The 15,753-nt window shown below is 42.9% G+C and overlaps 2 protein-coding genes across 4 annotated transcripts in view; one reads left to right on the top strand and one right to left on the bottom strand.

The window, feature by feature from the left end:
- Positions 1–4,059, top strand: part of C9H3orf70 (chromosome 9 C3orf70 homolog) — a 70,234-nt gene extending 66,175 nt beyond the window's left edge. The window contains exon 3 of the transcript XR_013347041.1: positions 4,013–4,059. The gene's annotated coding sequence lies outside the window, so the exon portion shown is untranslated. The remainder of the gene's footprint in view (positions 1–4,012) is intronic.
- VPS8 (VPS8 subunit of CORVET complex) overlaps positions 2,091–15,753 on the bottom strand; it is a 229,822-nt gene continuing 216,159 nt past the window's right edge. For 2 of the 3 annotated variants that reach the window (XM_077825651.1, XM_077825652.1), the window contains exons 44-45: positions 5,744–5,824; positions 2,091–3,044 (exon numbers count right to left, since the gene is read on the bottom strand). In XM_077825651.1, coding sequence (XP_077681777.1) covers positions 2,895–3,044; positions 5,744–5,824 — 231 coding nt within the window. In that variant the 3' untranslated portion in view covers positions 2,091–2,894. The remainder of the gene's footprint in view (positions 3,045–5,743; positions 5,825–15,753) is intronic. The other variant, XM_077825653.1, reaches the window with a different exon arrangement.

The raw sequence follows: 15,753 nt of genomic DNA, 5'->3' as shown, positions 1-15,753 counted from the left end.
GCAGCAGTTAGTCTGATTCGTGTAAAAACTCCAGCCATTCATCTGGGGACCTCCACAATAATTCACGCCACCCACCCTGTTCCAAGTGCAGGGTTGGGGCCCATGCTGTAGAACACGGTCGGAGGGTTTGTTTAACGGCTGGGAGTTCCATGTCGAATCAAACGTTTGCTGGGATACTAAAAATACTGTAAAGTTTAACAAAACCAGGGGAGGCATTACAAATTATGACAGGGGTTCACAAAAACAAAATCCACTCTTGCTACCCATGGAAATGGACAGCCTTAGCAGAGAGATCTGCCTGGAGCATGAACTGACCACTTGCTTCTAGTGCACACCCTCCAGGAGAAGAATCCAGTGCCACAGGGGTGATGTTCAGGAGCCTGCAGTGTTACCGCCTGAGAATTACTTTTCTTGTGGATACATAGGAGGTCAATCCTCAGCACTGTCAAGTCATCAACTCATCTGCACTACAACCCTCTTTCCCAGAGAACTTGGGAGGAGGGGCTGTTCTAGATCCTTATGTGGGAAAGGAAGAAAATCTTGAAAACTCAAATTCCATCCTTTTTTGGACTAACTCATGTCCAGAACACTCTGAGTAAAAAGGGGGAGGGGAATAAACATGTAGACCATTGCCTTAGGAGCAACCACCATAATGGCTGTGACACTCTATACCTCAGAGGAGCGCCCTGTAACCCCCATATTCCTCATTTATATACAATTGTGATCTTGCATATAAAGCAGGCCATGTAAGGTATCGGGGAAAGGTTATGATCTGCTGAAAGTCACTGTTCTGTCTAAATATGCATATCATTAGTACATATGAAGTGACGAGATTGTGTTTTATGTTGGTCAGTAACACATACTGTAAATTAGGGAATCAGCCAGATATTAGCTCCCAGAGACAACAGCAAGGAAAGTAACCAATGCCCAGGTGGGGTGTCAAACAACCATTGTCCAGCAAGGTAGTTACAATTCAATGACTCACCTGCATAAGGCCACACCAGAGGAATTGCTCAACCTTGCCTGGGGACTCAGCAATGCCACCAGACATTCCTGGACTTGTGTTCTCCAAGCACATGGACTAAGGGTATAAAACAAAACACAGTGCACCATGCTTGGTCTTTCTCCTTCCCACACCTACACTGCAAGCAAAAGGACACTCAGAAGACTGAAGACTCCAACAGAGGAGACTGGCCCAGGTTTCAAGGGTGAAACCGGTGTTCTATGAACTGCAATATCCAGTGGGGTGAGAAAAACTGCTTAATCTAGATGTTGCCCAGTCTAATAGGGTTGAGAGTTTAGACTGCATGCTTATATTTTCTTTTGGTAACCACTGACTTTTTGCCTATGACTTATATTCACTTAAAATCTATCTTTTGTAGTCAATAAATTTGTTTAACTCTTTATCTTTACCAGTGAGTTTGCCAGAAGCGTTTGGTAAGGGTTTTGCTCAGGTTTACAAAGGCTGGTATATATCCACTTTCCATCGATGAAGTGCTGAACCAATTAATAAATTTGCACTGTTCATCTTGAGCAGTGCAGGGCAGTATATTCCTGAGGTACAAGGCTGGGAGCTGGAGGGATTTGGCTGGTGCCTTTTGCTGTGTGATTCATGAGTAGCTCTGGGAGCATTCATGCAATCTAGCTGGGTGAGGAGCTTCACATGCTGTAGTGCTGAGTGATAACAGTGCCTAGAGGGGCTTAATGCTTCTCACTAGCAAATCATTATAAGAGACAGACCAGGCTGGAGAGTTATGGGGGCACAGGGGTCCCACAGTCCCAGGCTGCACCCCAGGGATTCCGTCACAATGGCCATATACATTTACTTTATATTTCCTTCCACCCAATTGGAAACAGAAAAATGTTTGTGGAACCCACTAGAACAGTGACTAGCTCATATGCATAAGCTTGACTTAGTGGTTTGTGGCTGCCAAGTTTGCTGAATGGTAAATTGCTACATTTCTCTTGCTCCTAGAATTCCTGATTAATGGCACTTAGGAGAAGAGGAACTCTCTCACAGAGCTGCATCTATCACAGTAACCCCTCCACCAGCTCCTAGAGCACAGTTTAAATACAGACATTTACCAGGATTGAAGGGTTTAAAGGCAGGGCATTTTTATTAGAGAATGTAGTTTCACAGGAGCATTGCACACAAGTTCGTTTACTTACAAATATATGCTCTTTTGCAGTTTCAGCTCCTTTCAAGGGCTGAGTGTGTTTCATGCAGTCATACCACCCACTTTGCTTATAATCCAGGAGATCCTGAAGGGGTTAGTGATTTGTCAAAAAGATTATTTTTACTAATACTAAATTTAAACTCAAATAAATTAGTTATTTCCCTTATAATGTTGATGAGGCATTTTGAGAAATGCTGAGTTTGGATATGTGACATGTTCTGTATTCCCTTGGTCAATCTGTCTAAGGAATAAAAATGAACATATTATAGGTTCCAATTATTTGGATAAGCTTTGGCTGCAGACACAGTCACCTTGGGGTTAGTACAAATGCTTCAACTTCCTGTGTTTGGCTCGAGTGAAGTACATGGAATTGACAGCACAGTTTATAGCTTTCAGTGCATCCCACTGGACAAGAACTCTAACAGTGATCTCTGTGATGTTCCTTCTGTTTTGTCAGAAGAAACAGAGGAAAATAAGCCAGCAGAGAAACTACTACAGATTCCACGTGGTTACAAACCCAGTAAAGCCATCTGACACAAAGTGACATGTCACAAAGGATTTTGGGAAGAATATGATGGCAATGGGCAGCAAATCCAGCCTAGTAGGGCAGGCCCCATAGCCAATAAACTCACGCTCCGGGATCGATGGTAGGAGCCTTCTCAGAATGTTCTTATGCAACCATGGAAGGACTGCACCCATGATCTGGCAAGGGGAGGGCTACTCTTCTGTCAGTGGAGGGGGAGTGAGATGCAGCTGGAAATTCTCATTCTGGAAGACACTGTTCAGTGCAGGGTCACCCTGAGAGACATTGAGGAGCCCATGTTTTTCACCACCATGAGTTCGAGACAATTCTGTCAGGAGAGCTAACTGCAAGACAAAAAGAAATACACCACTAAATACACAGAGGCCTGAGCAATCTTTAGGGAAGCATTTATTTTAAAGGATGTGTGAGCGCACGGACAGTATGGGATCCCTCCACCTGTCCCCTTCCTTTTACAAGATATTCAAATAACAATGATACAATTAAGACAAAGGGGATACATTCGCACCCACTGTATAGTTAGCTGTGAAACTCATTGCAGCAGGATATTACTGAGGCAAACAGATTAGTATGAAACCCTGGTTGAACCCTTAACTATGGAGAAAGTGCTCACAATGCCACAATGAGAACAGCAATGACAGCTATGACAGCAGGACAAAGTTACAAGGGATTTTCACCCTCTGATTCACAGTATGAGGTGATCACTAGCTGGAGGCAGAAAGGAGTCTTTTGTGGGGTAGTATTGCTCACTGACACTTATTTTGAAGATTTTTATACCTTTCCTCTGAGGCATGTGACATTGGCCACTGTCCAGAACACGATCCAGAACAGGACTATTTCTGTATGGCAATCTTATGTTCCTAAGCACTGACCAAGCAAGGAGGTTCTCACCTTCACCCTCTCTGCAACGTACCGCATTTTAGATGGACAGCCCCTCCCCCCAAGAAGTATGTGAAAGACAGAAAGCAATCTACTGGGGTGAGCTGTGTCTATATTAGTGCAAGGACCATGGAATAATTGCAATTGTCAGAAGGCTTTTATATGGCAAAACACTGTTTTGAAATGAGTTTGGATGTTAATATTTTTTAACGTGCTAATTTGTATATTTGAATTTTGGTAAGTGGGATATGGTCCTTTGAAAACAGGGTGAGGGCACTTAAATGCAGAATGGAGTTGAAGGTGATAGCAGTCTGTGCGAAATTTTGCCTGTGTCTTGAGAGTGGAAAATCCTGCCTTCGTAAGCTCCAAAAAGATCAGAATTTGATTTAATAAACCTTATCTTTCCATATTGCAGCAGCATTGAAAGAAGCTGGACAGCACAGCATGAGGAGGAGGTGACCAGCCCTCTGTGGAGAAAGAAGTGGTTCGGGACTATTTAGAAAAGCTGGACGTGCTCAAGTCCATGGGGCTGGATGCATTGCATCCGAGAGTGCTAAAGGAGTTGGCGGATGTGATTGCAGAGCCATTGGCCATTATCTTTGAAAACTCATGGCGATCAGGGGAAGTCCCAAACGACTGGAAAAAGGCTAATGTAGTGCCCATCTTTAAAAAAAGGAAGGAGGAGGATCCTGGGAACTACAGGCCAGTCAGCCTCACCTCAGTCCCTGGAAAAATCATAGAGCAGGTCTTCAAGGAATCAATTCTGAAGCACTTAGAGGAGAGGAAAGTGATCAGGAACAGTCAGCATGGATTCACCAAGGGCAAGTCATGCCTGACTAATGTAATTGCCTTCTATGATGAGATAACTGGTTCTGTGGATGAAGAGAAAGCAGTGGACGTGTTGTTCCTTGACTTTAGCAAAGCTTTTGACACTGTCTCCCACAGTATTCTTGCCAGCAAGTTAAAGAAGTATGGGCTGGACGAATGCACTATAAGGTGCATAGAAAGCTGGCTAGATTGTCGGGCTCAACGGGTAGTGATTAATGGCTCCATATCTAGTTAGCAGCCGGTATCAAGTGGAGTGCCCCAAGGGTCGGTTTTGTTCAATATCTTCATTAATGATCTGGAGGATGGTGTGGATTGCACCCTCAGCAAGTTTGCAGATGACACTAAACTGGGAGGAGAGGTAGATACGCTGGAGGTAGGGATAAGATACAGAGGGACCTAGACAAATTAGAGGATTGGGCCAAAAGAAATCTGATGAGGTTCAACAAGGACAAGTGCAGAGTCCTGCACTTAGGACGGAAGAATCCAATGCACCGCTACAGACTAGGGACCGAATGGCTCGGCAGCAGTTCTGCAGAAAAGGACCTGGGGTGACAGTGGATGAGAAGCTGGATATGAGTCAGCAGTGTGCCCTTGTTGCCAAGAAGGCCAATGGCATTTTGGGATGTATAAGTAGGGGCATTGCCAGCAGATCGAAGGATGTGATCGTTCCCCTCTATTTGTCACTGGTGAGGCCTCATCTGGAGTACTGTGTCCAGTTTTGGGCCCCACACTACAAGAAGGATGTGGAAAAATTGGAAAGAGTCCAGCGGAGGGCAACAAAAATGATTAGGGGACTGGAACACATGAGTTATGAGGAGAGGCTGAGGGAACTGGGGATGTTTAGTCTACGGAAGAGAAGAATGAGGGGGGATTTGACAGCTGCTTTCAACTACCTGAAAGGGGGTTCCAAAGAGGATGGCTCTAGACTGTTCTCAGGGTAGCAGATGACAGAACAAGGAGTAATGGTCTCAAGTTGCAGTGGGGGAGATTTAGGTTGGATATTAGGAAAAACTTTTTCACTAGGAGGGTGGGGAAACACTGGAATGCGTTACCTAGGGAGGTGGTGGAATCTCCTTCCTTAGAAGTTTTTAAGGTCAGGCATGACAAAGCCCTGGCTGGGATGATTTAATTGGGGATTGGTCCTGCTTTGAGCAGGGGGTTGGACTAGATGACCTCCTGAGATCCCTTCCAACCCTGATATTCTATGATTCTAAGCTCTTGGGAAGAGTTGGCACCCAGACTGCCGGCTCCAATGGATGGCACAGAGTCGGGTACAATTTGATTCACCAATTAAAAAGAAGAGATGAAGACACTTTACCCTGGAGGTTCCTCGATAGAGTCGACAGAGTTGGTCAAAAGCCTGGATTTGCTGGGAATCCAACAGGGACTCTGAACTTGTCTAAGAAACAAAGTTACAAGGTTACAAAAAATTAGAGACATGAAAATCAAATAACCAAAATTTAAATCTATATAGCTAGGTATTTACACTGGCTCACTATCATTAGATCTGAGCACCTATGCTACAGTTTTGTACCTTGTTAAAAAAGGGAACATGCTTGTTTTGCTTTATGTCACTTTTCTATGCAAAAAGAGTAATAAAGACTGAACCACACAACACAAAGCTCTAAATATACTAAGGGGTTATGGTGACATCATAAACCATTGTAATATGTACTTAGCACTACACTGTGCTTAATTCTTATTTCTAAAGTGCTTTATAGATATTAATTAAATTAATAATCTGGGAAGAGGCAGGGGGGGGGATAGCCTGTCCAGAATTATTGTACCCTTGCTTGGTTAGAATATTAAAATGTTTCTATTTTGTATTCCAAAACAATAAGATTAACAATATGATCTATTGAGAACTAATGATGCCAGATCAGCATTAATGAGGATTCCCGTTAGCTGCTAGTTTCTGAAATTTACTTTTACAAAACAATATATAAAATATTCATGCTAAAATATTTTCACTATGTTCTCAAACGTGCAAAAAATATTTGTATGCAGGATTTTGTTTATACAGAGTCTTTATAACAATACAACTAATGTTTATTTACTGAGTCACCTTAATATGAACTTACCTTGAATCTCTTTGGGTAGGAAAGCAGGAGTCACAGTAGTGGCTCAAGACAAATTACAAAAAGAGAACTAATATTACCTCTGAAAGAATGAAGTTGATGGGAGTTTTGCCATTGACTTCAATGGAGCCAGGATTTCAGCCCTCGTGTATTATCCTGACAATACCAAGCACTGACACTTGACTCTTTGTGGTCGTGCATTTTTAGTGACGGTTATACAAAGGTATATTGGAGAAGTAGTGAGTGTATCTTCCTGAATCAGAGCCTTACGCACTCAACATCACAGTATGTTAACTTATTCTGTATTTATTACCAAAGTTATTTTGTGCTTCGACAGCACCTTCAAATGTTTTGCAAACCTTAAGTTTCAAAACACCGCTGAGTGTAAGCATGGAACACACTGACACTTCACATGCATGTAACCCAGGGCATAGAGGTTGTAACCTTCCCAGAGTCATACAGCAGTTCAATGGCTGTGCTGAGAAAAGAACCTGGGGGCTCCCAGTCTCCTGTTCTAACTGCAGGACTACAATCGTTCCCAAATGAAAATACTTAAGCAATTCCTTACGTTAAAGCAGCAAGTCAGTAACTACTGTATTAAAGGTTTCAGAGTAGCAGCTGTGTTAGTCTGTAGCCGCAAAAAGAAAAGGAGTACTTCTGGCACCTTAGGGACTAACCAATTTATTTGAGCATGAGCTTTCATGAGCTACAGCTCACTTCATCGGATGCATGCAGTGGAAAATACAGTGGGGAGATTTATATACACAGAGAACATGAAACAACGGGTGTTACTATACACGCTGTAACAAGAGTGATCAGGTAAGGTGAGCTATTACCAGCAGGAGGGAAAAAACCTTTTGTAGTGATAATCAAGATGGGCCATTTCCAGCAGGTTGACAAGAACGTGTGAGGAACAGTAGGGGGGGAAATAAACGTGGGGAAATAGTTTTACTTTCTGTAATGACCCATCCACTCCCAGTCTCTATTCAAGCCTAAGTTAATTGTATCCAGTTTGCAAACTAATTCCAATTCAGCATTCTCTCAGAGTCTGTTTTTGAAGTTTTTTTTGTCGAAGAATTGCCACTTTTAGGTCTGTAATCGAGTGACCAAAGAGATTGAAGTGTTCTTCGACTGGTTTTTGAATGTTGTAATTCTTGAAGTCTGATTTGTGTCCATTTATTCTTTTACGTAGAGACTGTCCGGTTTGGCCAATGTACATGGTAGAGGGGCCTTGCTGGCACATATCACATTGGTAGCTGCGCAGGTGAATGAGCCTCTTATAGTGTGGCTGATGTGATATCTACCAATCAGAGGCTCGTTCACCTGCACATCTACCAATGTGATATATGCCATCATGTGCCAGCAATACCCCTCTGCCATGTACATTGGCCAAACCGGACAGTCTCTACATAAAAGAATAAATGGACACAAATCAGATGTCAAGAATTATAACATTCAAAAACCAGTCAGAGAACACTTCAATCTCTTTGGTCACTCGATTACAGACCTAAAAGTGGCAATTCTTCGACAAAAAAACTTCAAAAACAGACTCCAATGAGAGACTGCTGAATTGGAATTAATTTGCAAACTGGATACAATTAATTTAGGCTGGAATAAAGACTGGGGTGGATGGGTCATTACACAAAGTAAAACTATTTCCCCATGTTTATTTCCCCCCCTACTGTTCCTCACACATTCTTGTCAACTGCTGGAAATGGCCCATCTTGATTATCACTACAAAAGGTTTTTTCCCTCCTGCCGGTAATAGCTTACCTTACCTGATCACTCTTGTTACAGTGTGTATGGTAACACTCATTGTTTCATGTTCTCTGTGTATATAAATCTCCCCACTGTATTTTCCACTGCATGCATCCGATGAAGTGAGCTGTAGCTCATGAAAGCTCATGCTCAAATAAATTTGTTAGTCTTTAAGGTGCCAAAAGTACTCCTTTTCTTTTTACTGTATTAAAGCCAATATTCATGAAAAGCTGAACACCAACTGGGGCACACAATCTGGTTTTAATGAATAGCGTATTAGTTTTTATTGTATTAGAACAGGTTAGGCTTGGCTCAGGCTAGCAGTTGTTGGATGCCTAGGCTTGCCAAGGGCAGCAATAGAGGGAAGACCCCTGAACTCTCATCACCGTAAAGAGTAGGAACCTCACCTGCCCAGATACACCTAGTTACTCCTGTAACATCCTCTTGGAGGCCAACCCTTCCCTTTCTGCCGAAGAGCATGAAGGCCAGGCGCCTGCTGGAGAAAGTGTGCTGCAGGACAGAGTTGCCACTTTGCCTGAGGACATGTCTCCTCAGCCTCTAACTTGGTTTTGAACTACTACCCAATGAAGGGAGGAGAGAAGGCCCCAGCACCCTCTTGCAAAGTCAGTTAAGCCTGGAAAAGGCCTATAAACTACCTTGGGAAGAAAGAATTCCATTTGGTCAGAGGCTGGGGCACTAACTACTGAGGAGCAGCTGGAGGGCAGGCCCCACTCATGCACACAGCACTACCCAACACTGGAGAGCTATTCCTGATGCTAATAGGGAATGCAGACTGATGCCTCTAGCTGCTGTGGCATTTCAAGGAGATGAAATGCAATGTTGTATTATGTCAGTATAATGCCCTCTACTGTTGACAGTATTCTATTACCCACTGTATAACTTGTGCCAACATGGCAGCATCCTGAACACTACATAATACCTGCCTCCATCATAATCATAAATGTCTACATTTCTTTTACCCTGTGTCCTTTTGTCTCTTTTACAATCTTTTCCTATCTTCTCTTCTTACTGGTTTTCCTGAGCCCTTTGTAAGATTTATTTTCCTTTTCTCTTTCATCTGTTTTCCTGTGTCTCACTATGTTTCGTTATTGTGTGCTTTTATATTTACTTTGCTCCACACCTGCTCTGAGCAAAGCAGTGGACAGGGCAGGATGTCTGTATGCACATAAGAGCTGTCACTATCGCACTCAGACAGTTTATTCATTTCAACTTGCTCTGTGATGAACGGCTGGGGATGAATTGCCGCCTAGAGGCACAATGCAATTGCTGGTTGAAAGAGATGTGAAATCCTGTATGTATAGTATTGCTGTCTGAAGAAGCACATTAAGCTAGTGAAGAGGTTTGAATTTTGAACAAACCTGCCTTCAAGAGGCTGATTCAGTTCCTTGATGAATTCTAACACTGCAGATTAAGACCTATAATAGATCACTCATGCCAAAGTGCCGTTTTATAATTTGGTGACAAACTGAAATTGATGATATAATATTCCTGACTCATTTCCTTTTTCCTTCATGTTTGAAATGTAACTATTTACACGGTAAAATGTTACTGTCAGTACCTGTTGGTCAAGGAACCAATAGATTTAATTTGCTGCACACATTACAGAATATTTTTTGATGAAGGTAAATTTAGAAATAAAGAGATCCTAAAAAAGTAGGGTTTATGCATCTACTCTAGATAGACCTGTTATGTAGTGGTGTTTCTGGTCAGTAATGGCTAGGCTTGGAAGGATTAGATTTTTAATTAGTAAATGTCAATTTCACCACAATTTCCATCCTTAACTGAAATTTACAAAGAAAAATACTGCTTGAGAACTTAGGAGAGTTTGATTTAAGGATATTTACTTTGTATATTTTGATGGGATGTTGGTAACTTCTGATTAGCAGTTATAAAGCTTTAGCTTTTTGCATTTCAACATCTACTGTCAATAAATAATTATTGTCTGACCTCCTCCCATTATCTGACCGCTCCCCCATAATTTCCCAGGACTGTGAAAATTTAAATCAATAAAAGTAGAAAAAATATTTAAAACCCATAATTTTGCACAAGTGTGAAAATTTTATTTGATAAGAACTGAAAAAATGCTTAAAACTAATAATATCCTTCAAAATTATAAAAAAAATGAATTCTGCCAAGCCTACTAATTACCTATGCAACTTGTAGAGGAAAAGAAAGGATAACAAGGAAAGCTGATCATCTACTCTTCTCAGTCATTCAAAGACAAGAAAATGTACCATAACTGCATCGAGTTTGCCATTTCTCCACTTGTCTGTATGTAACTATCAGATTGTTCTCAGGATTGAGGAGTTGAAATATTGCAAGCAACTTTTCCTGTTGTCTTGGAAACAAGCGATGTGGGTCCTTTTCCTTTTTTAACCATATAACTAAAGGAATGTTTTTCATTGTGATAGGGAGTCTCTCTTAGCAAGTCTGACACCTGTGTTGGTGCACAGAGGTTAAACATCTAGTTTCACACTGAAATGTAGTTTCTGCCTCAAATGCCTCAGGCTGGCTGGGCAGCCAATTACTGCCCGCTTTGCAACTCCATGAGAACTCAACAACATAGACTTTCTGATTCAGAAAGGGTTTTGCAGCCTAGAAACAATCCAGAACAGAGTGCTAGTTGAGTCAGTGGTGGGTTTAAAAGGTCTGGTTGATTTTGCAAAAAGGAGGAAAAACAAATTCTCTGTGCCACATTTTCAATTCCAGGCTCCCCATTTCCTACTCTGATCATGGTGCCCAGGTCACCATCAAGGCGAGGATATTTTCTGTAGTATGTTTTTTCTCTAGTAGTCATAGCACCGCTATGCTAAACCTGCAATTATCCTTGATTCCACAGCTGCACAACCCATCACCAGCTAGAGCCAGAGTAGAGCAGCAACATACAGTAGTTATAAGTATGGGTACTTGGATCTTGTGGCATGATTATTAACCTACAGAAGTACTTCTTCCAGGAGCCGTACCTTCCACAAAGATTGTCACCATATCAACTAACCAGTGTTTCAAAGGGTATCATGCTATTCCCAAAGTGCCACTTGCAGAGGCAGTCAGTCCGTCCATTCAGGAACAGCAGGGTGTATGATAATTGGAAGCAGGAGGTGAGGCGAGGACTGATTAAGTCCTTGGTCTACATCCCCACCACACCCTAGCCTGGAATCCTTACACTTTCAGGTCTGTATCCTGCCTCTGCTGGGGTGGGAGGCAGGAGGCTGTAATGGAGCTGGTTGAGAATCCCTGATTCTGGAGCTGAGGCTACAATAGCCTTGATACAGATTACAGCAGTTGGCTGATGATGGCCCCCAAGGGACCATGCCCCAGCTAAGAGTTGCTGGAGTGCAGTGCACTTCTATGCCCGGGGCTGCAAAATGTGGGCAGCACGGAGCCAGAGATGAAGCGCTCTCTGCCCACCTGTTGTGAGGAAATACCCAGCTGGAGAGATCTGGCCTCTTTCCATCCCCTTCAAACTATTAGAGAGGCTTGGTGACTCCAACTACAAGTACATTGTTACAGCCTCTTCAACCTAGAAACTGCAGACAAGAGAGACCTACTGGGCGAAATACAGATAAGGAGCACAAGGAGTCAGCATGATTGGCATTGGTTTCTGCACATCAGTGGCTTAACCATTGACAAGTTTTCTGTGGGCTCTGCAGTAAAGGACTTGAGTTCTGAGGAGAGATTTGAAGAAGGATAACAAGCTAGCTTAGTGGATGTTTACGTGGAGCTTCTCCCAAGCGTGAGGGGCAGCATGGGAGAAAGCACACAGGTACTTGTTTGAAAATTAACAAGCGGGCAGTGGAGGCTGACTTCATTGGCCAGTTGGAGGTAAGTGTCAATATCTTGATAGTAAATAAGAAATGGTAGTTAGGGTGGGGTTGAACAGGAAGGACCTTGAAAGTGAATACAAGCAGTATTTGATGCAGTAGAGAGAAGGGGGAGCGCCAGTGGAGGGATGCAAAAACGGTGACATGATCACAGTGACAACTTAGGAAAATTATCTTTACAGCAACATTCTGCATGGATCTGAGCAGTTTGCAGTGTTGCTGTAGCCGTGTTGGTCCCAGGATATTAGAGAGACAAGGTGGGTGAGGTAATATCTTTTATGGGTACAACTTCTGCTCAACCAAACTTTCGAGCTACATAGACCTCTTCTTCAGGATATGTGCAGGACAAGATGGCATTTGTCAAGGGCATAAAGAAGGATGTTGCAGTAATAGAGATGTGAGATGATGAGAGTTGGATGAGCGTTTTAGCAGTGTGGATGGATAGAAAAGGCCGTATCTTAGACACGTTATGCAGAAATTAGAAAAGATTATACAGCCTGGATGTGAGGATGTAGAGAGCGGTGTGAGTCAAAGATAACAGGCTTGAGTGACAGGCAGGATGGTGGTGTTGTCCGCAGTGATAGAAAAAGGAGGTAGCACTGAGGACTTGGGGAAAGAGATTAGGAGCTCTGTTTTAGCCAGTGACCTTGCACTGATGGCAAGACATTCACCAGATGTCAGACATGAGAAGCTGAGATTTTAGTTTAGTTTGGAGAGAAGGAAACAGGTGTGGAGTAGAGAGATAGATCTGTGAATAATCAGCAAAGGGATGGTAGTTGAATGTATGTTTGTGGATGAGATTAACCAGAGATAAGGTACATAGGAAAAAGAGAGGGGACCCAGGCCAGAGCCCACTGCAAACCCCACAGAAAGCTGATCGGTAGATAAGGAGGAGCCTCTGAGGGACATGCTGAAGGGGTAATTAGAGAGGTAGGAGGATAACTAGGTGAAGGCACAGGGTGAAGCCAAGGAAGGACAAGACTTCAAGAAAAGCATGATTAATGGTATCAGAGGCAGCTGACAGGTCGATGAGGATGGAGTACTGAGTCTGCGCTTTGGCTAAGAAGAGGTCAAGACCTTGACAAGAGCAATTTCAGTGGAGTGCAAGAGGCAGAAGTTGGAGTAAAGAGAGTCTAGGATGGAATTGCAAGAGAGGAACTCCAGACAGTGATTGTGAACAGCATGTTCAATGAGCCTAGAGATGAAAGAGAAAAGGGAGGGAGGCAATAGTTGGAGAGGCAAATAGGGGCAAGGGTGGGGGTTGGTGGTTTGGTTTTTTTTGAGATGGGAGTCTAAAGCAGGGATTCTCATGACAAATTTTTTGGTGACCTCAGAGTGCAGCCACCAACCCCTGCTGGTGGCTGCTGTTAGAAATTTTAGCTAAAATTGTAATTAAGTTTAGGAAAGACAAAGAAATAAATATGCACATATACATGTCAAAATCATTCCAATTTATTTATGCTGGGATTTTTTGCAGACAACAATAAAAATACCTTGTTATCTCTAGCCTGATTCTTGCTTGCATGCATATTTATACCTGCCTCTGGAAATTTCTGCTATATGCATCCGACGAAGTGGGTATTCATCCACAAAAGCTTATGCTCCAATAAGTCTGTTAGTCTATAAGGTGCCACAGGACTCTTTGCCGCTTTTAATAAAAATAATGTACACTTGTCTCTATTCTTTACTGGACCTAAACGGAACAGAAACATAAATAAGGTGCTTGTCTTGTCTTTTTTATTGTTGTTTATGGTTGCTTTTTTTAAGACTTGCTAGCTAGTACGTCTGCTGGTGTGAAAAGTGGTATTAACAAACATAAAAATACCACTTTTCACAGCAGCAGACTTATTCAGCCCTGACAAGCCCAGGGACAAATTAAGCCCTGGATGGAGAGGTGGGTAGGGAGGCAGTGGGGGTCAGAGGCCATGGGGAGAATGGATATGGGAGCAGGGGAGGCAGTGAGGGCTGGGGGAGGGAGGGATGGAAGGAACGTAAAGGAAGGTGTGGAACTCGCTGGCAACCTGCTCCTCCAGCACGTTTCTCTCCAGAAGGGGGTAGGACGCAACTCCTGCTGGCAACCTCGGGGAGAGGCCACTGCTTTACCCCCTTCCCCCATCACTGTTCAGGAGGCTGTGGCTGCAAGAAAAGCCCTGGTGGCCGCATTTGAGAAATGCTGGTCTAAAGCATGCTTGTATTGTGAGGGGCAGAGCCAGAAGAATGAGAGGTTAAGGAGAGGATTAAAGGAAGGGATGAGAATGTTGGTGATAGAAATTAAGTCAATGAACTCTCCTCCAGAAGCTGGGCATGCTGCTTCCATAGTGCTCCCAGGAGATGAGGAACAAACTGAAAGCCCAAAGCTGGACAGGGTAGGCTACTGGTTTGCCCATGATCACTAGGATGGCATGGAAAGCATCTTTTCAGTAAGAGATGCTAATGTGCCCATGAAACCTCAAGAACTTAATGTTTAGAAGTGTCCCATTTGTGTGTGATTGTCATGGGACAGACACATCCTCCAGCTGCAACAACAGAAGACCGGGTGTGGAGGCTTAGTGAGACACATTCACATATTGGGTCTGACTGTAGCCAATGCGACTTGGGCTGCCACTTGGGTTTTTAATCTGGGGCTTTCAGTGATAAAAGCATGAGCCACCACCACTTGATCAAAAGGCTAAGGATTCTAGCTGGAAATTCAGAAGACGCACTAAGCTGGAGACTCAAAGTTCTGTGGATCAGCCACTAGCGGGGAATGTGTAACATGCACTGAATTATAGGTGTCACAACACAACAAAAAGATGTTAGGATGTCACAATACACATGCATGCCTCAAGCACACCACAACATGACAAGCCTTATGGGTCACAGTGAGATATGGAGTGACGAGACCTTTATCCTCAGCCTAATGAAGACCTATGAGCTAACCCTCTTGATCTCATGGGACCCCCAGAAGCAAGCCTATTTTAAACATATTACTGCTGACAACTTGTATCCCATGACAAACTGTGACTCTGCTCTTTTTTCCCAGCAAGGTAAAGTGAGTAGAAGAGTGTTGGTGTTTGTAAGTGAACAGAGAAGTAGTAAACTTATCTGGGTTTGTACAAGTTAGGGTCTTTCCTTGGTATTTGCAAAGACAGAAAAAACTTTTGTGTAGAACTGCTCCACTTCCTGGAACTAAAAACTCAGAGCTCCGCTTGATTGTGTCCTTCATTCTTTTCTTTTGTCCTTTTAGAAGTCTTAGAGGACACCAAGGCAGAGGCAGAGAAAGTGACCACATTTTTAGCCACACTACTTTTCACATAGAAACCTGCCATTTAGACAATAGAAACAAAGATTTATTATTTCTGCTCTGTAATCTCAAACCTACCTATTGTTACTGCAGATACTGTTGGAAATTGTGAAGGCCATGAGAAAAAATGACTACATCTTAAACATCTAAAATGCTTCAATTATCAGAAAGCCAGAAAACGCGGGTGTCTTTGGCAGTTAGCCAAATGCTCTCTCAGATACGGTCAGGATATACCAGTTTACATCTTTTGCTGTGTCAAAAGATAAGACTGTCTGGGCTCTGCAGGATTAATGAGATAGTAGTGGTAAAGCACTGAACATTAAAACAAAATATCCATAGCAAATAGGGGTAAGGAATGTAGAAAAAT

This window comes from Eretmochelys imbricata, chromosome 9 (assembly GCF_965152235.1).
Source record: "Eretmochelys imbricata isolate rEreImb1 chromosome 9, rEreImb1.hap1, whole genome shotgun sequence".
Classification (NCBI taxonomy): domain Eukaryota; kingdom Metazoa; phylum Chordata; order Testudines; family Cheloniidae; genus Eretmochelys; species Eretmochelys imbricata.
The sequence above is the reverse complement of the archived record's forward strand: the minus strand, read 5'-3'. Positions and strand labels throughout refer to the sequence as shown.